Genomic DNA, 26,224 nt, shown 5'->3' with positions numbered 1-26,224 from the left:
TGGAGCGATTTTAAGTATTCGACGTCCGCTGAAAAAGAACGCGCATCTCCGTTACCCCGCTTACAATTCACTGTAACCGTCCAAGTTGAAAGGACTGGAATTGTGTGCAAAATTTGCCAAACCCCCGAGGCGGTGGCTTTGGCATAAAAATAACAAGTACCGAATTCAATGTACGAAACACAGGGGGAATTTATTAGGGCTTTTTTATAATACTACTGGATTTGTTAGTATAATATAGTACAGTGATTCTGTTTAATTTAGGATCAGTACAAATTTATCTATGACACACTGGAGGAGCATGTCATTTGCGGCAACTCCTGGTTTCCGGTCAGCGAACTGTCGCAAAGATTGAAGAACAAATCATCGAAAAACCCCCTAACGAAGCTGAACGAGTATCAACGGGAGTACATGTTGGTGTGCAAGCAGACGCCTAGATTCACCATAGGCGACTGTGCCGGCGGTCATCGAGGCGACAACAGGAAAAAGAACAGGGACGTTCTCATCGTTCCACGTAAGTAACTTTTCCCTCTTTTTATTCATTTGTTCATTTGTTTTAATCAATCAAAAGTTACGTTTTCTTTTTGCATTCATTTTAATGTTTATAGACTTACGAGTTTACATGTCACATGCATTTGTTCTCGGTTAATGTTAAAAAAATACGAACGATGTAAAAGTTGCATTATTCATATTTATAAATGTAATTTTCATGCTCTTTCATTTTCGCTATTCATATATTCAACATAGGACAAATATCATAAATAATGTATTCTACATGAAAGGAATTAAATATTTATTCCTATAGGAAAATCTGAACGAAACTGCAAATATTTTGTTATTTTTTTGTTGTCCACATGTGACAAACTTATATATACCACATTTATGTTGTTTTAATTAATGCAAAACGATAATCAAATAATTTAATTTTATGGATTTCCAGTCATTCTACATAAAGACAGATTTATTAATTACCAGATTGACAGATTTAAATTTCCAAATGTTACAGTTTAATTAAATGTTTGTATCAAATTTAGTTCTGATTTAAATTTAGAATGGTTTAATGTTTCATTAAACTTAAAGTAAACTGTGGAATAATTACAAATTAATTAGTTAATTTTGGAGATTATTTATTAAAAATCAATTTAACTACAAAAACAATTTTAATCACAGATTTTCATAGAAATGGCCAGAATCAATGCCAGATTGACTCAATACACAATAAATGGAATGAAAAATAAATTAAAACACCACTGTAAATGAGCAACTTTTATTTTTGAACAAATTCATCTTAAATTTACATACATAAAGGACACTGTATATCCTCCGTGGACATTAATGTTGCTTGACACTTCTATCAATTCTTCTTAGGGTATATTGGCCCAGGTTGTCGACATTATAGCTAGAAGCTCTGGAGAGAAAGAAGTTCGAATACAATTGCTGGGAGATGTGGACGAGCATTATCGTCTCGCAGATAGCAACTTAAAAATTGAGTACTATACCATTATCAACACAATCAACAGTCAAAAGTAAAGCAACACCGTTATAAATCATTTAATTTTAGTTTGTCTTGAGTACTTTATGCATACGGTGGTTAGTTATTACTAAGTAAACTTAGATAAAAAAGCCTAACCCGAGCTTTGTCGAATTATGTTAAAAATCTTATTGTTTCCAAGTACAGATCAGGACTTAAATAAATTTTAATTGGGTCGCAATTAAATCTAAGTGTTGTGTTAAGAACAATTCGAGCCTCTAACACCAAAGAAACTATAGCAGCACTTCCTAAGCGGATCGGAGGATGGCAAGGGCATCCAAAAGTGACCCCAATAAAACTGCTGAAGATCTTAAGACTAAATATTCACATTTGGAGGCGTCTGTCAATACCCTAAGTCTTAGGCTAAGGCAAAATATTTTACAAAGATTGCACGAGAGCACTTAGACTGGTCTGAAAAAAGAAATGGAAAACCGTATTGTTTTCTGATGAAAATAAATTTAATTTATTTCATCATATACTAATTTAAATATACAAATGTATATAGATTTTTTTTAAATTTGTTGCTACTTACGACTGATACTGAATGTACAATTCTGTACGGCCATTATAACAAGTTTCTCCTTATACCATAATAGAACCTCTTTCAAACGCGTAAAATTTTTGAACTTTCTACTTTCGTCTTTGAAAAATAGAGGTTTCCATTTTTCTCTCCAGTGAACATGAGACCATATCTATTCCAATCGTTATCGCTAGTAGTTGTGTCCTTCTGGTCTTCATGAACGAAAACCTGCATTTGCGAAGTCTCTCCATAATTGAAACGTTATGTCATGTAGCGCTTCTAGCTGACTAATCAGTTGCGAGGACACTGTAGGGTCCCTACCGGCCCTTAATCGCAAATATTCGTCTTTATTTGCGGTTGTTTTCCCTGGTTTACCTTGGTATTTCTGAAATGGAGACAGTTTGATAAAATTGAGTAGACAAGCGACAAATTACACTTTGTGCAACATCGAGTTTACCTGCTATTTCGATTTGATTAACCTCTGATTCCAACATTCCAATTGCTCTAACCCTCTCATCTAGAGTTAATTTACATCTAGGCATGATTACCCGAATAAACTTCGACAAATACTACTGCAATCAATTACAAACTAAATGCACATTGTGTTGACCTCTCTGAAAACGTATAATGTTTCTTTTTTCTTTATCTTTTTACATCGAATTTCATAAAAATTAAGTCTTAGTGTCAATAAGACGTATAAGTTTAATTTTGTCTGTTACACTATATACACTTACGATACCACTCAGTTAAATCCTTTTAACAAACACTAAAACGATTACGTTAATTAATGAGTTAGTATTTGATAATGTGAAATATTTTTTACCTCTTTGCATAATCAGATACAAAACTTCAATAGAAAAATGAATTTGTTGTAATTACATATTAAAACAGTCGGATATTTATTTAAAATTTTACGAATTATTATATCTTAAATCGAGTAAAAATTGTAATTAAACTGATCATAATTATGTAAATAAATTTAAACATAAATTTATTCAGTACAAGATCTCCATAAAATTCAACTTTGTTCCATCTGCTATCATTTATCCAGTCACGTAATGCAAAAGAATTTCATTGGATAATTCGTACACTTTGTAATGAAAGGCAGTAAAAACTCCTTAATATTCCTAAGCCTAAGTCTATAGAAATTACAGCAGTTTATTCTTCCAAATTAAAAAGCTCCACAAGCCTTTTTTTGTCTCAAGCGGGGGTGAAGAGGAAATTAAAAATAGTTAAATTTATCTAACTACCTCCGAGTCCCGACGTTTCATAATTGTACTCATTAATACGTCTAAAATAAAGAAATGCCCGGCAATTCCACCATTCACAACCGTTTTTATTTAACTTTATTGCTCTATTATTTTAATGGTATCATTGTCAATTTTTTTCAGCCGATAACTTCCGACCGTACTTGACATCATTCCAAGGAAATAATTACACGGACTATATTAACGCAGTTTTCGTCGATGTAAGTACTTAATAAACTTCCAGAGTGGCCATTAAACGAAAGTTTATTCACGCTTTTATGTACAGCACTAATGCGTCAAAGGAAAAATTAATAAACGTAACTGCGTATATTGGCCGTTTTTTCCAAGTACACTAAAAACTCGATAAAATTATTTTTAATTTTTATTCTTGCCAACAAAGTTTCCTTTGATGTTGCACTTGAATAAAAGTGTGATGTTGTAACATCGATTTATTTACGTGGAAATACAACAAACGCATATACAAAGCAATTATTACTATTCCTTTTTTTTTCTAGGGATACACGAAACCCCGAGAGTACATAGTGACCGAATGGCCGTTGAAAGCGACGTGCGGTGAATTCTGGTCGTTGGTGTACGACTACGAATGCTCCGCCGTGGTCGTTCTTTGTGTACCGCCCCATAATTCGGTGAGTGTATCTTTTTATCGTGCAAGCGTCCCAAATATGATTTTATGCCAGTCGCTCTTGCTCCTTTATTGCCGCTTTTATTGCTCGAATGACAGAAGATCTTGTAGGGATTCACATGTGAAAGGCACTGTATTAAATTTCCTCGCATCACTGTTGAATCGCCGTCAGATTTATTCGACCTTAGTGTTTTTCAACGGGAAGTTAAACGTTACTCGTCGTAATCACAATTTTAAGGAGGTCCAGACACAGCTTCTGATTTACTGGCTATAAAACTATTAGGGGAATCGGAAAGTAATGTCGTTTTTGCACATGTCGATATTTGAGAGTCATTTGTTATCAGCTCATTGTGTATCTCGAAGGTGTGCCAAAGTTATTTTAAGGTTATTGTGATTGATTTGGAGTGAAATGGCCAGCCAAGGATTTAGATCCTTAAACCTCTCCCAAGTATGTCCCAGATATATTATATTGGGTTAAGATTTAGACTGTGAGCTGGCCAGACGATAGCACTAATCTCAACGTCAGTAAGATAATTTCGGACAACATGAGCTGTATGTGGCCGTGTATTACCCTGCATTAATAAAAAATTTAGACCTACAAAAGAATCATATGACACGACATGTTTTTCTAGAATGTCAACATCGAGATTCATCTCTAAATAGAATTCGTTCCCAGTCCGCTTCTACCCAATTGAAGTGTTCTCTAGCAAAAATTAGGCGAACTCTGTGATCATCCATGGTTAAGGTCGGGTCTCGAGCAGGAACTCTAGGGTTGCAAATTATCTTCCCTAAATCGAATGACGAATTGTTTCCATACTTCTTCTTCTTGTAGTCACAAACCGCTGTCTCAATTGTAAAAGTCTCAAAAAACGATCTTGAGAAAGTGTTATAGCACGATTTCTACCCTGACCTGATTTCCTAGGACGTGTGGGATACACCAAACCTTTCGGCTATTCTGCGGTAACTCCAACCTTCTTCCACACACATCTTTGGTCACTCGGCAAAAATTATTGGAGCTTGGTTGAGATGTTTTGCCACATCCACCATATAGTCCTGACCTTGCACCATCTGATTACTTTTTGTTTCGATCTTTGCAAAACTCCTTGAATGGTAAAAATTTCAATAATGATGATGATGTCAAATCGTACCTGATTCAGTTTTTTGCTAATAAAAACCAGAAGTTTTATGAACGTGGGATTATGATGCTGCCTGAAAGATGGCAAAAGGTCATTGATCAAAATGGGCAATACATTACAGAGTGAAGTTATTTAGTTCCTTGAAAAAATTGTCTTTAATTTTCTTAAAAACATCCGCAATTATTTAGTTGCCAACCCAATATATTATAAAGACTAAAATTTATTCGTTGGAATTTAACCTAAGAAAGAGACATTACTTCCCGGTACCACTAATAAGTTTTAAAAATATCATTCAAAATGAAAACGTTGACGATAAAACGCCGGACAAAATTGCAATTAACTTTTCTAAGTGGATGCACAAATTAAACTAACGAGCTCATTAAAACAGTCACTTAAATCTTTCGAAAGTCCGGGAGGGAATAGTTGACGGCCAAGTTCAGACATGGGATGAGACTGTATAAATCCGAACAATTCGTGTTCGCGATTTTCCTTCGGCGTAGAAGAAAATCTCCGAAGCCATCCAGGCGAACAAGTCTCTCAGGTGAATCAGTTTTCGGGCCGTCGAAAGCCGCGGCTTGGCTTTGATCAAATATGGATTAATTCAGTTTGTGAATCACGAAGATTAAGCAAACTTTTCTGGTTTTAATTAAATTTTTCCAGTCTATATTTAACAAACTGCAGGCCAAATAAACAACCTGAAATATTCATGGGACACTAAAATCTACTTTCTGCTGCTGTTTTAATTTTGTTTTAAAACCTTACATTTTTAACCTTATGTAAATATAAATTAAACCTTTTACACTCACCAATTTATTATACAATTTATTGGCAGCAATTTGTGCATTTCAGATACCAATATTTCGTCACTGCAGGCAACATTTTTATTTTTAGGTCAGATTATTTTAATTACAGTAGTGGCCATAATTGTAGCAACTTTTGGATATTAAAAGTATGAGCTGTACTAATTGAATTGGATGACGGTACCTATAATTTTATTCTTTTTTCTGTTATTTCAGTGTTTATTACGGAACTGGTCAATCCAATTTTATTCTTTAAAAATTTGCGTAGTTTTTTACTTTTCAATGGACAAAATTAGAGCAACTTTTTACTTTATGGTCTTTCATTGCTCTCTGTGAATTTAAATCGATTATTTACTGGGGTTTTTTTACTTATTATAATTATGTAATCATTCATCGAAGTAAAACTGAAAGAAAAATTATAATTCACCTTTACCAAGACCAAGAGAAACAAGAAGAGATGGCTAAGAGTTTAGGACTAAATAAGTCAATCGTTTTCCGTATTATGAAAAAATTTAGACAAACTAGCCAAGTGGTAGTTACGAAAAAATATATCTGAGTCGAAAATCCATAATTAGACAATTTAAAAGTCTAAAAATAATCTCATCGTCAGCTGAAATTAAAGCCAACCTGAAGGAAATAGTATTTGCCGAAATTAGTTCAAGAGCTGTGAGAAGGTAGTTAGTGGATGGGGGTTCGTTTGACCTCAGACCTACAAGAAAACCCGTGGTTTCTACTAAAAATATGAAAGTCCAATTTTAACATTTTAGGATCACATTTACTAGAACACGGAACAGTGAGAACAAGTAGTTTTTAATCACGAATACAAATTTAATTTATAAAAAAGATAGTTAAGCTTATGATAAATGTCCTACTGGCACAAAAACTACAAAAATGGTTTGTTATACCAACAGTGTACCACAAAATAATTCATATCCCCAAAAAAAAAATATTTTACATATTTATAAACGTATTTTAATAATAATTTTAAAAATATACAATTTTAGAAAAAAACTCTAAAAATCCTCATTGACTTTTTATTTTATTTTTCTAATTTTCTAATTCTAATTAAAAGTGTGAGAAAAAAAAGGTAAATTTATTTAGTAAAAATAAACACGACTTAATAAATTTAACATTAGTCATCAATTTTTATTTTTGATAAAATTTATAAACACATAATGATGATCTCCATGCATCTGCTTGACACATCCTCTACAAACCTTCTATGAGGTTATTCAATTCTTGTTGAGTATGTTGGCCCATGTCGGCTTAATTAGCTCGAAGCTCTGAAATATCATCAAACAAAACGAAGTTCTCGCCGATAGCAGCTTGATAATTTGGTAACACACCATCAACATTGTCCCTTGCGTACATTGGACAGGTCATCGTGCCTTGTCATGTGTATGTTACAATCCTGTACAGCCATTGTAACAAATTCCACCCCATACCTTAATGAAACCTCTTTGAAAAAGGTCAAGAACTCTTTCACGATTTCCAGGAACATCTTGCCTGAACTAATCACGGACTCGACGATCATTCTACAGCTCAATTTTACTTACTACAGTGAACGTGAGACCTGTCCCATTCTAATCGCTGTTGCTTATGGTCTTTGGTTAAATGCAAGCGTAATAATGATCTCCAAGAACTAGGCATAATTATCCGAACAAATTTCGATAAATAACCGTGAAAACACTACAGTAACCAATTCTTTGAACATGAATTTATACACTGCGTGCATTGATTTATTCCATTTTTTTTTTTTTTCAGAAAAACATATTACAAAAGAATAATTGATTAAAAAATTAATCAAAAATCTTAAAGCGTAAAGTTTCAGAAGCTAATAATGGCATCGATCTAATGAGATTATCGACATTTTCTTATGGTATCTCATCCTAGGGGAGCTAAATCTGACGTCATAGTTCATTAAGAGTTGGTGGAGAGTGCTGTAAATTCGTTAAGCGTCGTCCCATCATATCCCACACATGTTCGATTGGGGAAAGGTTTGGAGATCTGGACGGCAGTAAATTCACATGAGACGCTTCTAGGAAGTTTAATGTTTCCTTGCAATTTGTAGACAGACATTATCTTGCTGATAAATTAGTCCGAGGTTTTTTCTTATATTGGGAAGAAGGTTCCAAAACGTCATCCACATATCGCTGGGAAGTTATATTGCCTTTAATGAAATCTAAAGGTGACTTGCTATCATAAACAATTGCACCCTATACCAATAAACCCATAGTATTGTGAACGTGCCTTTCCACAGACGTAAACAAATCGAATACCAATTGGCCTACCTTCATCGGCAATTATCCGTATTAAACTTATCCTTAGGGCCAATAATCTAAAACGACGGTCTTGTGGCTCCATGGTAGGTCTGGGTGTTCCGGAACCTATTGCTCTAGTCCTTCTGCCCTTTTTACTTTATAACTGTCAAATTGCATTCAATACTCACAACCGCCGCGCTATTTTTCGAAATGAAAATCCTGCTTCATGCAGGCCCACTATTCTCTATCAAACTTGCTTAACTGACTAAAATTATTTCTTCTTCAGACTCTAAACATATTATTTATATAAATAAAACATTTCTGAGATAACCGACGATGTCCCCCACCACTTAACTATACGGTGCAATTTGTATCTTACTAGATATTATGATTAAAAATAATTTAATAGAATTTTACAATTGGGAAGTCGTATTCAAGATTATAAAACCATAGAAATTATTATTTATAGAGAAGCACTTAATTAATGGGGAGATTTATTGATGCTTTTTCCCTTAAACCGGGCCATGAATTTTGAACTTCCTGTGCACTTATGTGCGATAATGTGCTTTTAATACAGTGCACATTACAGTTAATCATTGGGTCTCGTACAAAAACAGTGCGCTATCGCGTGTTATAAAGCGGGTGTTTCAGTTCGCCATATATCTTAATGTTAATCCATGAACCCGCCATAAAATGTGTACACATCGGGAATTTAGTGTAACCATTGCGGCGGCTACGGCGTCGACCCGTTTCCCAACTAAACGACGAAATACGATGGAGCATAATTCAGTGTCGGGCGGAAGTTCGCTTCCACATACGGTCGTTAATCAAAAATGGGGGTAGGGGGGTAATTTAAACTAAATGGAGTATGGCCCAACACACAGTTCCTTTCAGATTTAACGTCTCAGCTTCATCCGGGCTATATTGGGATTTTACAACAATTTTATTATATAACAAAACAGAAATTCTATAATCACAAAGAATACAAAATAATGCCATTAAATTTTAAATTTAACCGACGAAAATCAAATTTATTATTTAAAAAAATACAGTTTATTTCAATTATTAGTCACAGCTGGTCAAATTAAAATGTGAAATACGGTATATATGAACAAAAATAATCCACTTAAGTTTTGGAACTTAAATAAAATGTAAGTTTTACAATATGTACAACTTTTGTAGAACATATAGCACTATTATTGTATTTAATTAAATGAATTTGTACGTTATGCCCCATCCAAAGGGTGAAACTAAATCTACGCTGTACTCGCGTAATATCCTGAATAGAGATTTACCGGAGCTTATGATGTTCAATTATTAACAGACTAGATATTAGTATACAAGCTTGGTAAAATTAAGTTTCACATATTTACGTTCAAATTTCATCACTTTAATAAATATTCACTAAATATATTTTTCTAATTGCATCAGCAACAATTTCCGCCGTTCTGGCCTGAGGGTAGGACACCGAAAAAGTACGGACCAGTCTTCACAATCGACCACATCTCCCACAACCACTATCCCAACATCAAAACGTGGGTCTTTCGCATCAACAAAAAGGTAAAGTTGCAATAACTATTCCAAACAAAACTAAATTGTTTATGTTATTTTAGATTGTGTCGCTCACTGAGCTGATGGCAGGCGTAAAAGCGCCACCGAAAACTGTTCAACTATTCCAATTGACTTGCTGGCCCATGGGACACAAAGTGCCCACTTCCACGAATTCTTTGGTCGAGCTCATGAACATGGTGGAACGCTGGAGGCAAAGGACCGATTATGGTCCAGTCTGCGTTGTCTCGCCGTAAGCATTTCGTCTTTTTGTTGACAAATTTTCAAATTCAAATTGACTTTAATGTTTTCAGAGACGGACGCAGTAGGTGCGGTATATATTGTGCGGCGAATGCCTGCATTGAGCAAGTAATACAACATGGTGAAGTCGACATCTTTCAAGCGGTGAGAACTGTACGGAGACACCGGCCTCAATTGATCGAAAACATAGTAAGAATAACTGAAATACGACAACCAAAATACAATTACAAACTTGTTTCTTTTATTGCAGACCGAATATAAGTACTGCTATGATGTCGTTCTGCACTATGTTCTCCATTATCTGCAAAAGGATCTTCAAGAGCTCAAAGTCAAGACCAAACACTAGATGATTACATATATTATCAAAATACAGTACCAATAATATATACTGGCAGAAATTAGGATTACATTCATAGACGATAGAGCACTAAAGCCGAGACTTTTTGTTTGTTTAGGTGTTTAAGCTATTCATAGATTTTTTTATATTTTTTAATATGTTTCAAGTAATCGGCATGCTCGTATTATTACTAGATATTTGTTTATTATTTGTGGAACTATAAATTGCAAAGTAGTATAGAAACATCGTTTGTCTACCAAATGAAATAATCCATTAAACTGTACAACACTTAAAATACAAAATCAAATAAAATATTTAATAAAAGGAAAAGATATATTTTATACAAATTTACAGATTATCATGCAGGCATGCGATGTTTTTGTTGATAATAATTACGTGTACCCATAGGGATATGAACATCGCACATTAATTAGTGTTTGACGTTGCTTAAGTCCTTCCATTTGTTCAATTGCACAATTCCTTCCATTCTACCGTCCATTTATTTGTTCGACCTTTTATCTCATCAGAAGGATGCAGGCAGATTGAACAGTTTTATTTTGTTGAATTTAATGAATCATTGTGATACAAATAATTGTGAGAAACTAAATGACAGGACATAAAATATTTTACTATGTATATTAAATTATTGTTCTTCGAAAATCTGTAAAATATAAATACAAAAGTCCTTTTAAGGAGAGCGAGCTAGAAAGAAATATTTCCATGTTGAATGAGTTAGTCATAACCATTCAACATTATGGCTTTATTTAGTAACCACTCTTCCATTCTATGAATCACGAACAAGACTTACGCTGTGAACATGTACCCTTCTATTATATGATTATGCACATTCTATTAAAGTATCATAAATGCTTGTTTCCCGCCTAATTCCAAAGTAGGAACTTGGACGCATATGTATTTAGTGTTCTATTTGTATACTCATAGATTTACAAACTAAATTGTAACCTATTGAGGCCAAATAATCTGTGAGCTAGTCATAAAACTATTTTGAGGTAAAAGTAAAATAATGCTATGTATATTTTTGTTACTTTACCGTGAAATTAATTATATAATAATTATATTGTAATATCTTAATGACTTAATAAAGTATATAATAGAAAAATTGTGTGTCAATTCGTATTTTATGTTATTTAACAATTGTGTGGTTTAATCCAAGGGAGATATAAAATTAAAAACAATTATTCTCACTATGCTTATATTTGTATCATCCACTTACATCTTCCTGCTACCACGTACCAGACCAGAGAAACTGAAGTCTCTTCAATCACCACTAAAATGGTCACGCGTTCGCGATGACCTTAACAAATATATTTGTAAAACTAATGTAACTATAATACAATGGAATTCATTAAAAATGAGCTTAAAGCATTTAATTTATTTCACATAATAATTTTGTATTTACATGTTATTTACAATGAACTAAATACTGTTCTCAGGGTATTAATAGCTTAACATTATTATTTGTGGAATCTACATTTTAATATTGTCAAAGACTGTTGGTGAAAAGCATCCAATATTGCACTGATCTTATGCTTTTGAACATGTAAAAATACAATCATTTATTAGTTTATATACATTTATATTTAAAATATATCTAACAGCCCAACTATTTTAAAATGTGCTTTGACAAGGAACGTACAAATAGTAAATTTATAACTAGTAGTACGTTGCATCATTGATTTTTAAAAAACTATCAAATAAATCTAAAAACTTATGGGAGTATAGGTAATACGGTAAATGGAATTTTAAACTTTTGAGTCAATCATGTCGACATTTATTTTGTAGTAGACATACGGGTAGTACTCCGACTGACCAAAACCTAATCCGGGAATATCGACGCTCTAAAAAAGTAAAATAAATGTTGGTATGGAAAAAATCAAGAGAGTAAAACGCTTACATCAACATTGACACCAGAAAGGGTGGCACTGCTGTCCAAATGGCCATAGAGCTGATTGAGTACGTCCCTCAAGCGCTTCATGGTTTTCTTGTTAGGGTGGATGAGAATCGCTTGGAAATTGACCGGCAACCCATATCTAAAGAGGCACAATTGCTCAGTTTAATAAATTCCAACAATCTAACACACCACACTTACCTCAATACTGATTCAACAAACACCCTTAAGGCCTTCACGTGAATCCAGGCACAGAAACATTCACTAAAATTGACCTTCAGCCATCTAACCAAGGGTCCCTGAAACGATCGGATGAGCACATAACTCAGAAAGTCACATGTTATGAATGTCTTACAAACTGCTTCTTCTTGTCGGTAACCAACTTGGTGATTTCGTTCTTGCCGGCGGCCAACTCCTCCTCGTTGTACGTGAAATCGCGCACGATGAACTTGCGCTCTCTCGCGTGCAACTTGAACTCGTCCACGACCTTCTTGAACAACGAGACGTTGAACAGACCGTATTCCTGATCTTGAGTGATGAGCTGCGACGAACGGGGTACGATCATGTCCGTGATTTTCTCGTACGTGGTGTTCCAGTCGTTGAACTGGGCCCTGAGAAGGTAAACAAAACTTAATGTTTGTCATTTCAAACAGATTCGATACTCACTTAGGCACGATGACCAACAAAGTGGTCAAGTACTCCGAGTCCAGAATGAAGTGCTCCTTCTGAACCAGGTCCGCCAGGTTACGCGTCAATAAGCTGCCACTAAAATTACGATATTTTATAGTCAAACATTCCGCAACTGGTAATTGTAAACTCACGTTTGCTTTTTCTCCAAATTCTGCAGATTACCCTTGAGGTTATTGTAAGCGGTCGACTTGGTCTTCAAATCGGTATCGATTTGGCCCACCTGTTTGCTTATGATGTCGGCAATGTTGCGCAACGACTGCTTAATGGGGTATTTGGCAATGTCCCATTGGAAACGGGTGAGGTAACTGGGCAAGTCGGCTAGAAAAAGGTAACAACAAAAACAATACGTTAATATCGAAGTGAAGAGGTGCGATCTTCCTGCATAACAGACACGTTTAACACAGGTCGCGAGGATGCGCGACATCGAGACGTTTGCCAGAAGACTTTTGCAATAGTCCCAGGTAGAATTACTTATAATAATTTTATGTAGGGTGGTACTAAAGGATTTCTCTTATGATTTATATACTCATTATCAATGATACTATGTCTTACATTCCTAATAATCTTTTTGAGAATTTAAAAAATATACATTATTGTATCAATTATTAGTTTTAAATATGTAATTGGAGATATTACAAATAAACTTATTACAAAAGCATTTAAATTTAGAAGCCTAGCTTATTCTTGGAATTTTATTTTAAATGAATAAATAAGTCAAAATGTAAAAGAATCCAAGTATAACGTGATTATAATACTTATATTTATTTATTGATGATAATTAAATATTTAAGTAAGAATATGTACAAAAAAATAATTTATATAATATAATAATCGATGAATTAAAATTAAAATAAATACCGTTCATTTAGCAAGACTAAATTCTGGAAATAAAAACTGAATATAATCAAATAATATAAAATATATGTTATTGTTAGGTGGCGTACATGGATGTCATGCAAAGGCGTGTTCTGTACGGTGCAAGAAATAGTAAGGCATTATCAATTCATTCAATGATAATGAGTATATGAAAACATACAAAGCGATTAAGTATCCCAATACGGATTCGTCATTACTTACTTAGGACCAAGTCAATGCTTACATTTAAAATCAACACCTGGATCATACCGTTTACCACCAGATCAAATCGTATCAAACACAATTTCGATAAACGACACTAGCTGCTAATACTAAGCACAATCAATCCATTGTCCCCCTAATAACTAAACTAATAATCGTATACCTACTTGGTTCTGCAGGTAGGTCTGCAAATGTTATTTTTTTAAAAAACTTATCTAGCAACAAAATGCATTTCTAAACTCTAACAAGCTAAATTTCGCATACAACAGTGTTAAAATTGTTAGTATCAGTATTAGTATGGTAGTAACAGAATATATTGTTATATTGCAAAAGTCTCCTACAAACTCCCTAGATTGCCAAAAGCGGACATGATCAGATTAAAAACAAATACCACACAATCAACTACAAATATAAGCCAAAAATAAAAGAGAGTGAGTGTGTTTTGTGTGTACAGAAAACACTACAACCAATCAAAATCGTTATTGTATCTTAACAAAATGAACGCAGCACTGCATCAAAACTAAAATAAACAGAAACCAAAATAAAAAAATGGACTGTGCCTGGATCGTTACCAAACAGCTCTAGCACACGACAGTTTTCCAGTTCTTCCCTATTTATTTTTTTTAAAGCGTATAAGAATACAATTTATAATAAATTTGGTATTTGCAGTGCCTTCAGTATAATTTTGTTATTATTATGCGACTCGAAAATCAGCAAGTAATTATTATTCAGAATGTGTAAAGTAGTCGATAAGGTGCCGTTAAAACGAATGGTGAAATGTCAAGTGATCCTATAGAATAAAGGTCAAGATGTAGGTTACAGACTACCAACATTGGGCTCATGGTACAAATGAACGTCGCTACATCTTTACCTCGTGAGCTGGTGCTTTCACAGGTTTAATGTACTTTCATGGAAGACGAAGATTATTTACAATACACGGCGAGGACGTTTCGAACGGTGCGAGCGAACCGTCCTCGGACACACACGAATGAAGTACTAAAAGACAGAGTAAATTGATGGGGGACAGTACAAACAACTTCTGAAATTATAAATAAAAAAGTCGTCACTCGGTGAATTCACCTTTCTCACGTCCAAACACTTTCGCCGATATTAACGTCATTACAGTTTTAGTAGCAACTGTAAATTAAAAAAGGTATTAAAATGTGTCACAATTGCCCGAATACTGTGTTCTCTCTATGTGTTTGCTGTCAAGATGGTCAAAATCAAATTTTATTTGGTGGTGGGGAAAGAATTTCTACGTCTCGCGAAAGTTCTAGGAAAAACCAATAATTTCGAATGTATTTGATATATAAAAAACTGGTCTCCAATAATGTGCGTGCTTTATATGAAATATTTTAGGCTTTTATCTGCAAATGTCCACAAATGAGACCAATTGTTTAACAGTTTCTTTTCCTTCTAAAATTTTATGTCGTCTTTACCTTCCTTTTGGTTATCGTTAAAGTTTTTTAGGTGCTCATTCAAAGACATCGTTTGTTAGTAACAAGTTGCAGCAGTAGAAATTTGGGGCAGACTGTAGTGTGTACTGCTGGTTACGGTACGATCCATGGGCTGATTTGCGTGAGAAGCTCGTGTGCTCAAGCTTTCGTTTATCATTATGTTTTTTAGTTTGAATGGTTGGCTCTTCGCACTTCTCAGTGCGTTAGTCCCAGGTCACCTACGCCAACTAGTCAACGATCACCATGCATATTAACTTTGTACTAGATTACTGTAAAGAAATCGATTGAAAACTTGTTAAAACACATCATTATAAAAAACTTGTAACATTTTAATTTCAAGAATAATACTATTGGGACATTTTTGTAGAGAATGGTTTAATTATTATGTCAGTTAAATTGATATTACAAATTGTAACGAAGGAATTAAATAGTAAAAAAATGAAGGTGATTCGCATTCTGGAAAGCATAAGTGACTCAGGTGACTGGTGAGCCCGCCGCTCCTCCACACTGACCTGGCCCTAACAGGGGTAGGTACGAATCGTTTTGGGGGGTCGGTTGTTGTTGTTCGGGAGTCGAGGCGCAGCTCGTGCAGCTGGTAGTGGGCGATTGGCGCGTCGGTGATGGGCTCGAGCCGCCCCCGTCACTGTAGGAATGTCGCGCCGCGACGTCGACCTTCGCTCCGCCGCCTTCGTCCTCGGGCGGCCGCCCACCTGCCCCCACCACCAAACAACCGTCACAAGCACAGCCAAACAAGCACAAGCCATGTACCCGCACCCGGCCAGCCTGCTCCTTCTCGGGAGGGGGGACCACCAACTCGGACTTGCGGCGCCCTAGGAGCCACACATACACGGACACACGCTCGCGATGCCATTATACGATAATCAACGACAAATGATTAGGGTTTTTTACTCGTACTGGTTCTTACAGTAAGCTCACAAATTGCAATGTACTAATTTAAATTATTAAATTAAATTAATAATCATGTAAACTGTACATTTAATATTATTTACATGTATTTTTTATTATTACATCTGTAACAATTACCATCCAAGACACATTAACCCCTTCTTTGATATTATTGTAACAATATTAATGTTTATTCGTTTTTCCTTTCATACATGCTTAACATAAGATTGTATATAATTTTAATTCTATTAACACATACATAAGAAAGCATCTCAAAAAAAATTATACATTATACATAAAAACAAATCATTTGTCTTTTGCAATTATCGTGAAATGACATCGATTAAAACTTGTCTGTATTTTTTCCTTCCTTCATTGATTAAACCGTATTTTACTGTTAACTGGAAGATTAATCAGAACGAGATTAAATATTTCAATGCAGTTTTGTTAATGAATTAACACTTCCTATAAATACGATATGTTAGCAAATAAACACCCTTACACTAAGTAAACATTATCGAAGTTATATAAGGTCATGTGTCAAAAGTGATTTATTGTTCTGATTCCTTTTTCACTTGGCCAGACTCCAAGGAAAATAAACAATCCAATCGATATCTCCATTCACGACAAACGAAAAATAAAAAGAGAACAACAAAAAAATATATTCGTAAATAAGAACGAAGGAGAAATACAGACTTATGTGTCGCCCTGTCCCAGTGTTAAATTGCAGCAGATTATTTTCAGTTCATCAAATTTAGTGTAATATGTCGAAATTAAATAAATCAAATAGACATGCTAGTGTGTCTGTGTTAGATCAAGTTAGTTTTGTTTAGTTCATGCCAAATACAAAAAGAATTCACTAAATTAGATCTCTCTGGCGAATGCAATTGTCAAAGACAACAAATCTGGAAAAATTTTTAAATTTTATAGAAGATGAAAAAATTTCCAAATCCGTTTTAAATATTATGTTTAAACTAGATCTAATGGGAGGACAAGAATACACATTCATACCACAATGTGTTTGTATAATAAATATGTAGTATATTTTTGTCCTCACTAGCTTATACTGTAGAAAATCGAATTATAAAAAAAAACATTGTATCATATAAAACCAATTCCCCAGTGACATAAAATTTATATACAAAAATTTGTAAATTGTAAATGGTTCTTGTTTCATAAAAATACAGTAAACATGCGGTTATCGTAAACAGAAACATGTCTCCATTCCCAAAAAATTTCAGTACCAAATTAAAACACTGAATAATCTGAGATGGCATACGTACTGTTGTTGGCCATCAAGTTTTCCTGCAACTTGTCGCGTTGATCCTCGAGCACCTCGCCCAAATAGGACGCCACCTTTCTGGTCACTTGTTCTACAAAAGCATCCAACTTGCCCAAATCATCGGACAAACCAACCAATTGATCCAAAGTACCCACCTAAAATAATGCCCAATTGCAGTGCAAATTTTTGTTAATTACAATGATGAGGGAGATACCTTTAAATCTGGAATGTGGAACTTATAATTGACGGACAGAGAATTTTGCTTGCTTGTGGTGGTGTTCATTCGTTCCCATGTTTGTTGGCAGGTTTTATCGCCTGGGGCTGATATTAGCCAGTATTCTGTCATAGTGCTGGTTGGTACTGTTTTGGAGCCGCAGCTTATATTTCTGAAACGACACAAAATTCAAACTTCTGTGGGTGGAAGAACATAAATTGTGCGGGGTTACTTAAAGAATTTATTCATTATTCTGTTTAGACAACACTTGAAATAGTTTAAATACTGACTGGGACAACTAGGACCACATCATGTGACTTTGTTAAACTATCACAATTTACACATTTTCTCATATGTAACATTATGGTTTTATGGTTTCACTTATAATTCTTATTGGAAAATGGTAATAAATTAGGGTGTTAAATGCCATCAAAAATAATAATTTTTTAGGTTACTTTTTTTAAATATTTAATAATCATTTTAAACGTCACAAATTCGATCGAAGTGACAAATAATAAGTGCGCTATATTTTATGAAGTTTAATAGGTCAATCAAAAATAAGGGTGGAATTCACATAATAATCAGTTTAAACTTCGATGTTTCCGAATTTCTGTAATATAAAACACCATCAAACTGCGACACACAGTTAAAACAGTTTATTCTTTATTAAATTTCCAACCGTTACCTTACAAAAATCTGATTTTTACACAAAACAACCCTCACTACACACAACCACTCCCCAGCAGACAGCTGATCGTTAGTGAAGTTTCACGTGATGGTTGGTGCTGTCATCTTTGACAGAAAAGTCACATGCTACAAACAGAAAATTTTAGTAGAAGGGTTAATGAAATTTTTTAAAAATGTTTTTAACAAATTAACCACTTGCAATAGCTTAGAAATATTAAATTATGTTATTCTTTAAATCCATATTTTTGTATTTTCCAATTTTACATTAATGCAGACTGCTGTTGGTTGCACTAAATGTATCACAGATGTCGCAGCAATAGCCAATAAAATATATAATGACTGTTTTATATTTTCTAAGATATGTAAAATACTTTTCCGTCCGAAAAATAAATACAAAATACAACCTAACAATCCAACTATTTTTGTCACTCCGAATTTAATTCATCAGAACCCCTATTTAATTTATATACAGTTTCTGTAGTTAACTATACTTATAATCCCATTATAATAAGGTTCAGTTAGTCAGTTAACTATTACTTATTCTTTATTAATTAAAATTAGTTAATATAATTATATATTTAACAATTGATAATTTGAAGTAAACGATTACGACGAATTAATTATTTATTCTATTATCATAATTTAATTTATGATAAAAAAGGATATGTAGTAATATAAAAAGTCAAAATGAAATCAAAAAATCCGGCTATCAGTTAAACTTATCTACTATTTGTCTTCGCATACAGCCCTTTCAGAATGTGAAACCTATCATAAAAAAACATATTAATTAAAAGCAGCAATAAATATGGGACACAAACTAACAATAAATTAAAAGGAGAGACGGTAGAATAAAAAATTAAACTTCCACCAACAAAAAAATACAAAAAGTTAAATATAGGCTTATGATTAGACTTACTCTTTCAATTCATAAGTATCTATTTGAACCAATCTGTGCAAACTACCATATTACATATTCTCCTAGAACGTCCTAACTTCGGCAAAACACAAACTTACCAAGGAACCTCAAAGAGTGCATCAACACTCTTTGAAGTTCACAACAAATTTGAGATCACGAGAAGATGTCTTATAGAAACCGACATCTTCAACAAATTGTCAATACTTAATTTGTTTATAAAATTAAAACAAAGTATATTTAGGCATATTTTAAAAAATTTTATTAAATAAGTTCTCTTCTTTTTGTTGGAAACTTTTAATTTTAACACAAGTTAATAGAGATACCTACACTCAAAATTAATATACCTACTCAAAAATTGTTTATAAATAATGTTTTAATAATAAATACAAAATAAACAGAAACAATTATTTTTCTAATTGGCCAAAAATTTTAAAGCTTATAAATTTTAATTATTTATTACGAGTAAATATTTTTTATTAATATTTTGTTGCAAATTCTTTTGTCTTGATAACAGTAGCATTGCATTCTGTATAATGTCCCTATAATCAAAGCGACCGGTCAGACGATCTATTTTCATAAATAGACCTGTTTTAGATATGAAAAAACAGCCCCAATCCATTAAGCCACCACTTTCATATTTTATTTATTATTTTGGACATCTTACACACTGTCTAGCATCACTTCCAAAGATATTTTTTAACTTGCCTTCGTCACTCTCAGCCCAGTCATAAAACAGTTCACTTTTCATCAGACTAATTAATGTAATTTTGTACAGTTCACGCAGACGCAGAAATGTTGTACTGGGAAAGTTTATTTCCAATTTCTCTGGAAAACTTGTGTGTGAGATGAGTTTAATTTTCTTGTCCGTATTAGCATTTTTGTACCTTCCGTGTACATTAAGTTTTCAAATTTCTAACCACCTCTTTATGTATTTGATGATAACTTTAAATATTAATTTACACATTTAGATTATAACGTTGTAATAGTTATTTATTGTATTAAGAACTCATAATAGGATTAAATATATCAGCATTTTTTTTAGTTTTATTAATAACTTTCCAGTAATAAAAATAATACATAAGAACAATCACATATTCGATAATTGAAATTGAATTTCAAGTCTAACACACACTATTTGTAAATAATATTAATAAAATAATAAATACCCTGTTTGGAATTTTAAATAAGCACTTCTCTTCCGTTTTAAAGAATTAATTGTACTGAAAATTGCTAAATGTATAAAAATACTATTTTAATTGTTAAGTATCAAACTCATGACCTATTCAAATTTTAAATATGTTTTACCAAAGATAATTATATAGATGTTTACATATACAAAAAATAAAAAGGAAAAATAAATAAAAAATTGATTGTAGACAAACTTTTATTAAGTTCAAAACTATTCAAATTGATTTAAAACAAAAAGAACATGTATATCATAATCTAAATCAAAATTATGTAATAAATACAAATATAAAATGGGTTCACACACCCCATATACAATCTAGCTGTAAAGATCGTCCTCGGTGTCATCTTGGAAGTTTCCTTGATCGCCAGCAGTGCCGCCTGGGGCCGTTGTACCAGTGCCGCTAGTTGGGAAGCGGAAATTCGTGCCAAAACCTCGAGACTGTTGTAAAGTTTGTGCAAACATTTCGTATTTACGGATATCGTTATCCGAAACGGACCTTCTCGCGAATCTCATCGCTTCTTCGAAATGAGCACGAGTGATTTCCGGAACTGGATCGTCCTCCTCGACTTCCATAGAGGCCACATTCGGATTCTGTGCTCTTTCTCTCTCGCGTCTAATTTCTGATTCGATGCTTTGTCTGATTGCGAGTTTACAAGCACGCTGACAAATTTCAGTTAAGTCAGCACCAGAGAATCCATGAGTTACTTTGGCGATGTAATTCATGTCGACGTCCTTGGCCACAGGCGACTTTCTTAGATTTGCCTTGAAAATGGCTTCTCTGGATTTTTCATCTGGCAATGGGATGTAGATCAGTTGATCCAAACGTCCCGGACGCAAAATTGCTGGATCAATAATATCTGAAAAAGGTATTCTTATGTAGTCAAACTGAATTAACTTATAATTTTATGGAGTGGAGTAGGAACTAATACTTCTTTCTCAGTAATATTACCAGGTCTGTTAGTGGCGCCGATGATGAAGACGTTTTTCTTTGCGCCCATACCGTCCATTTCGGTCAAAATCTGGTTAATAACTCGGTCAGCAGCACCGCCGGCATCACCTACATTACCGCCTCTGGATTTAGCAATGGAATCCAATTCGTCGAAGAAGAGCACGCAGGGTGCAGCAGAACGAGCTTTGTCGAAGATGTCACGCACGTTTGCTTCGGACTCACCGAACCACATTGTCAACAATTCGGGACCTTTCACCGAAATGAAGTTGGCCTGACATTCGTTAGCAATAGCTTTGGCCAACAGTGTCTTACCTGGAAGAATACAAATGATTAATATCTAATAATTAAAAATAAAATATAAAATATGCGAATTGAAAACTTACCACAACCAGGTGGACCATAGAACAAAACACCTCTGGATGGCTGCATGCCAAACTTAAGGAACTTATCTGGATGTTCCACAGGATACTGCACAAGTTCTTGCAGTTCCTTCTTGACATTTTGGAGACCGCCGATATCGTCCCAGGTGACGTTGGGCACCTCAACAACAGTTTCACGAAGTGCACTTGGGCTGCTCTTGGTCATGGCGTAGCGGAAGTTCTCCATCGTAACGGCCAATGAATTGAGTACCTCGGCGTCGATTTGATCATCTTCTAAATCAATTAGGTCCATCTTTTCACGGATCTGTTGCAAGGCAGACTCGGAGCAAAGTGAAGCTAAATCAGCACCGACATGACCGTGAGTTTCAGCGGCGATTTGTTCTAGATTTACGTCTTCGGCTAGTTTCATGTTTTTAGTGTGGATACGCAAGACCTACAAAGAAAAATAAATCTATTAAACAACTAGTTTCATCATAAAAATGGACACACATGATTTGATTAGAATTAAAACATTAAATGATGATGAAGTTATTAAAATATTACCTCAAGACGGCCAGTAGCGTCTGGTATGCCAATATCGATTTCCCTATCGAAACGGCCGAAGCGACGAAGAGCGGGATCAATCGAGTTGGGTCTGTTGGTGGCTGCCATCACAATGACATGCGAACTCTTCTTCATGCCATCCATCAATGTGAGAAGCTGAGAGACGATACGGCGCTCGACCTCGCCGTGGGTCTTCTCTCTCTTAGGAGCGATGGCATCCAATTCATCGATGAAAATGATGGCCGGTGAATTTTTATCGGCCTCCTCAAACGCCTTACGCAGATTGCTCTCCGACTCCCCGGCAAGTTTGCTCATAATTTCGGGACCGTTTATCAAAAAGAAAAATGCACCGGTTTCGTTTGCCACAGCCCTGGCGATTAGTGTTTTACCCGTACCTGGGGGACCGTACAATAGTATTCCTCTTGGCGGTTTAACACCAATAGCTTTGAACAATGACGGATGTCTGAGTGGTAATTCAACCATTTCCTTAATTTGAGCCAACTGTTTTCTGCAGCCACCGATGTCGTCGTAGCCAACAGCATTGAGAGCCTCCTCCTCTTCCTCACGTTTGATCGGATCACCCTCGCAGTGGATGACGGTGTCGGGGGCGACGATGCAGTATGGTGCGGGGTCAGTCTCCACCACCTTGAACTCCACCGCTCTCATACCGCCTCGCACGATAAACACGTCGTCCTTGTGGATCGGACGGTACGCCTCCAAAAAGTACGGTTTTAAGTACACTTCAAAGAGATTTCTGAAAAATGTCAATTTATAATTTCCGTGATTTATGTGTTTCGTTTATGAAAACTGTTAATGTAGATTATAAATAAGGATGAGTGTTATAATTTAAGAAACGATAAGTATATTATGAAGGCCTGTAGTGATTTAAAGATAAAGCATGATTTTAAATCACTTACTTATTTAAAATAAGTACACAATATATTAATAAATATAAAGTAAGTAAGCACAGTATTTCTACATATGATTTTCATATTGTGTAAATCACAAAAAGCAGATTTTAGTTAAATGTTTTGTTTGCATTGTTCGTGTAGTCAATTGCATATATATCGAACCTGTGTAGAGTACTGTAGGCAAAGCTACTTTGAATCAATTTTTGTTTCCTAAAAATTCAATGTAATTATTAACCAGTTATAGTGTACCCAGTTACAATGAACTTTATTAAACTAAGTTTTAATTGAGTTACAGTTAGGATAGTGGCGTGACAAAGGAAAACGGGAAAATTTTACTCCTAACTAAGCACTAATTTATTCATATTGAACAGTTATTTCTCATACAAAATTGATGAACCTCAATATGAAGATGATGTTAAAGCCAATTTATTACTAGTTAAATATATGACGACTGTGTTCATTATAATTTGTTTTAAAATACATATCAAACCAACATTATTCTGACTTTAAACTATTTTTCTTCAAGGTATATTTGATGTATTACTAATTTAAATACTATCTGATGTTAATTGAATTTTGTGAGTGGTTGAAAATATGCAATTTGTTTCATTGTATTGTTGATTACCTTCTGGGAAACATTATAAAAATTCATATTACAAATAAATTTTCGAAACATTGCGTATAAAATATACAAAAGTGAAATATTGTCATGTATCTATAGAAGATTGTCTGTAATATATAAAAAATATTAATTAAGTGGCAAATAAACATAACTATTTAAAAGGACTTCCAGATATACTTGTTTTATAATTTAGCAGTTAAACATAGATAAAGGCTATAAATGATATTGTAATGATCAATAATGAATTACAACAATACAACTGCAATCAGAGACATGAGAATGATTATATTATTTTTAGTCCATAACCATATTTACTTAGAAACCATACATTTATTATATGTACTAAATTATGAAATTTTAAAGGCTTTTTTATCTAAAATGTGAAAAGACTGTTTAATTACATGGTTTATAATTATTATTGATGTAAATTATTTCATATGTATCAAGTTCTAATTGGAATGATGCCAATAGTGAATTTTGAAAATACTACCATACATACTACAGGAAAGTTTAAACATTTGTATGTGTATAAATAAATATATACACATAAATCTAAACTAACAATTAAAATAGTAAATGTCTAGAATATTAAGAAACCAAGTTTAGAAAAATGTTCTAGAATATATATTTTTGGATTTGACTCCTACTCAATTTTAAATTTAGAAGCTGATATATTATCTTATTATAACAACAAGCTTATCAAACATGCAATGAATCATAAACCAGGGGAATTACCAAGCTACATACAAAAGCTTTAGGGAAAGTCCCTGTATGTGCATTCCAACCTAGGAAAATCTACATACCCAGTAAGTCCTTCTACGGTATCATCAATGGGAAGTACGTGAATACGTTTTCCGTATTTAACATCAGGACATGGTTGTATAGATACAACATCTGAGAGACGAACTCTCAAATTATTTCTGACATTTCTGTTCATGCGGATCTTCTCATCGCTGCATGTTTCATCTGAGAGGACTATACAAACGGTTTCCTTTCTTCTTTTGCCCTTCAGTAAAACTGTATCACCCCTGAACAATTGCAGTTCATCCATCTTAGCTTGTGACAAAGACACGACAGAATTATCATCATTGATGGCTTCTTCAACAAGGAGCCTGTTTGGCTTGTCCTTCTTGCGCAAGATTGCGGTGGCCAGATCTTCAGAACTGTAAATAGCGGATTCCATTATTGAATGTTTTTGGTTAAATTATAACAACTGAAATTTTATTTGAATCAAATGCGCGACACTAGAATTTTCCAATTGTGACCGTATTTATTGGTTAGTTTATGCGCATTTTACGGTTAGTTTACGTGGGATACTTGGGATTTTCTTTATTGATACAAAGAAGAGCCAGCGTTCCGCGATGCGATTTACAATTTTGACATTTACGTACATCATAAATGTCATATATGTTGATGCAAATAAACGGCGAACGAGAAAACGGGACGATGGAAATGCAACGGTTTAAACGGATTCGAGATAATGAGCGTGAAAAAATAATATTAAAATCATCAACTTCCACCATGATGACATGTACAAAAATTAAATTCGTATTTACGATACCGGCAGTGCCGGCAAAGAAAAACATAAATCCATACTCACCCTTTGGCGTCTGACGACATTTTTTTCGGATACGAATAAAAGTACTTTCAACAAAATTTATCTAAAATTCTAGGAGAGCGAACCGATCTTTTATTAAGGAAAAATCACCAAGGACTGGCCTGACGATCGTTAGCAATGACGTAGCTTTTCGGAGTTGTTAAAATGACAGACGACAGCCAAACAAATGACAAGCATAATTGTGCCGGTACGAAGGAAATCTATAGACCTTTGTTTACAACTAGATGTGATTCGCTCCGTGAAAGTAAACTGTTCTATATTTCTCGTGGATGAAACAGTTGGCTCTGCTGTAGTGCAGTCTTGATTTAAATTTTATTTATGAAATATTTGAAAATCGTGTCGCTAAGTGATTTATTTATGAATTTTTGAGGTAGATATTTTGAATTATTTAAAAAATTAGAATACTAAATACAGAATTTTTAAACCAATAAAAAAACTAATATCAAATTCTTTGAAAAATTAATGAAACAAAATTTATTAGGAATATATAGTTAAATAAATTAAATAAAAAATAAAATAATTATAGTAGTGGCCAGAAAAATAGCACAAAATTACTATACTAATGTTAGGAAAGGCATATCAAAAAATTTTAT

General features: G+C 33.9%; 4 protein-coding genes across 5 annotated transcripts in view; 2 read left to right on the top strand and 2 right to left on the bottom strand.

Annotated features, from left to right (window-relative positions):
* Positions 1 to 11,376, top strand: part of LOC109594834 (receptor-type tyrosine-protein phosphatase kappa) — a 98,355-nt gene extending 86,979 nt beyond the window's left edge. For both annotated transcript variants that reach the window (XM_049965260.1, XM_049965253.1), the window contains 7 exons: positions 262 to 511; positions 3,440 to 3,516; positions 3,811 to 3,942; positions 9,567 to 9,695; positions 9,749 to 9,936; positions 9,998 to 10,133; positions 10,195 to 11,376. In XM_049965260.1, coding sequence (XP_049821217.1) covers positions 262 to 511; positions 3,440 to 3,516; positions 3,811 to 3,942; positions 9,567 to 9,695; positions 9,749 to 9,936; positions 9,998 to 10,133; positions 10,195 to 10,290 — 1,008 coding nt within the window. In that variant the 3' untranslated portion in view covers positions 10,291 to 11,376. The remainder of the gene's footprint in view (positions 1 to 261; positions 512 to 3,439; positions 3,517 to 3,810; positions 3,943 to 9,566; positions 9,696 to 9,748; positions 9,937 to 9,997; positions 10,134 to 10,194) is intronic.
* The window catches only part of LOC109594831 (leptin receptor gene-related protein), a 133,020-nt gene that overhangs the window by 104,387 nt on the left and 2,409 nt on the right, over positions 1 to 26,224 (top strand). The window lies entirely within an intron of this gene.
* Positions 11,655 to 18,657, bottom strand: LOC109594836 (V-type proton ATPase subunit C). Its single transcript, XM_020010071.2, has 9 exons — positions 18,502 to 18,657; positions 17,817 to 17,988; positions 17,604 to 17,757; positions 13,012 to 13,198; positions 12,857 to 12,955; positions 12,546 to 12,801; positions 12,392 to 12,489; positions 12,197 to 12,332; positions 11,655 to 12,140 (listed from the first exon to the last, which is right to left on the bottom strand). Exons 2-9 carry the CDS (start codon positions 17,946 to 17,948, stop codon positions 12,045 to 12,047), a joined length of 1,158 nt encoding a protein of 385 aa, XP_019865630.1. The 5' UTR covers positions 17,949 to 17,988; positions 18,502 to 18,657; the 3' UTR covers positions 11,655 to 12,044.
* On the bottom strand, positions 20,790 to 25,780 carry LOC109594830 (transitional endoplasmic reticulum ATPase TER94). The gene is made up of 6 exons (XM_020010067.2): positions 25,614 to 25,780; positions 24,817 to 25,176; positions 22,481 to 23,234; positions 21,941 to 22,370; positions 21,558 to 21,869; positions 20,790 to 21,465 (listed from the first exon to the last, which is right to left on the bottom strand). Exons 1-6 carry the CDS (start codon positions 25,631 to 25,633, stop codon positions 20,924 to 20,926), a joined length of 2,418 nt encoding a protein of 805 aa, XP_019865626.1. The 5' UTR covers positions 25,634 to 25,780; the 3' UTR covers positions 20,790 to 20,923.

This window comes from Aethina tumida, chromosome 1, assembly GCF_024364675.1.
Source record: "Aethina tumida isolate Nest 87 chromosome 1, icAetTumi1.1, whole genome shotgun sequence".
Classification (NCBI taxonomy): Eukaryota; Metazoa; Arthropoda; class Insecta; order Coleoptera; family Nitidulidae; genus Aethina; species Aethina tumida.
Note: the sequence above shows the minus strand (reverse complement) of the source record. Positions and strands in the feature narration are given on the sequence as shown.

Excerpts from the sequence above, each read along its gene's own strand:
- LOC109594836 (XM_020010071.2), bottom strand. The coding sequence starts at position 17,948 with ATGACAGAATACTGGCTAATATCAGCCCCAGGCGATAAAACCTGCCAA. Across the intron at positions 12,956-13,011 it reads AATTTGGAGAAAAAGCAAAC|TGGCAGCTTATTGACGCGTA; the intron begins GTGAGTTTACAA and ends TCGTAATTTTAG. Across the intron at positions 12,333-12,391 it reads TTTGTTGAATCAGTATTGAG|ATATGGGTTGCCGGTCAATT; the intron begins GTAAGTGTGGTG and ends GTGCCTCTTTAG.
- LOC109594830 (XM_020010067.2), bottom strand. The coding sequence starts at position 25,633 with ATGTCGTCAGACGCCAAAGG. Across the intron at positions 25,177-25,613 it reads ATGTCGTCAGACGCCAAAGG|TTCTGAAGATCTGGCCACCG; the intron begins GTGAGTATGGAT and ends CGCTATTTACAG. Across the intron at positions 22,371-22,480 it reads ACGCTACTGGCCGTCTTGAG|GTCTTGCGTATCCACACTAA; the intron begins GTAATATTTTAA and ends TTTTCTTTGTAG.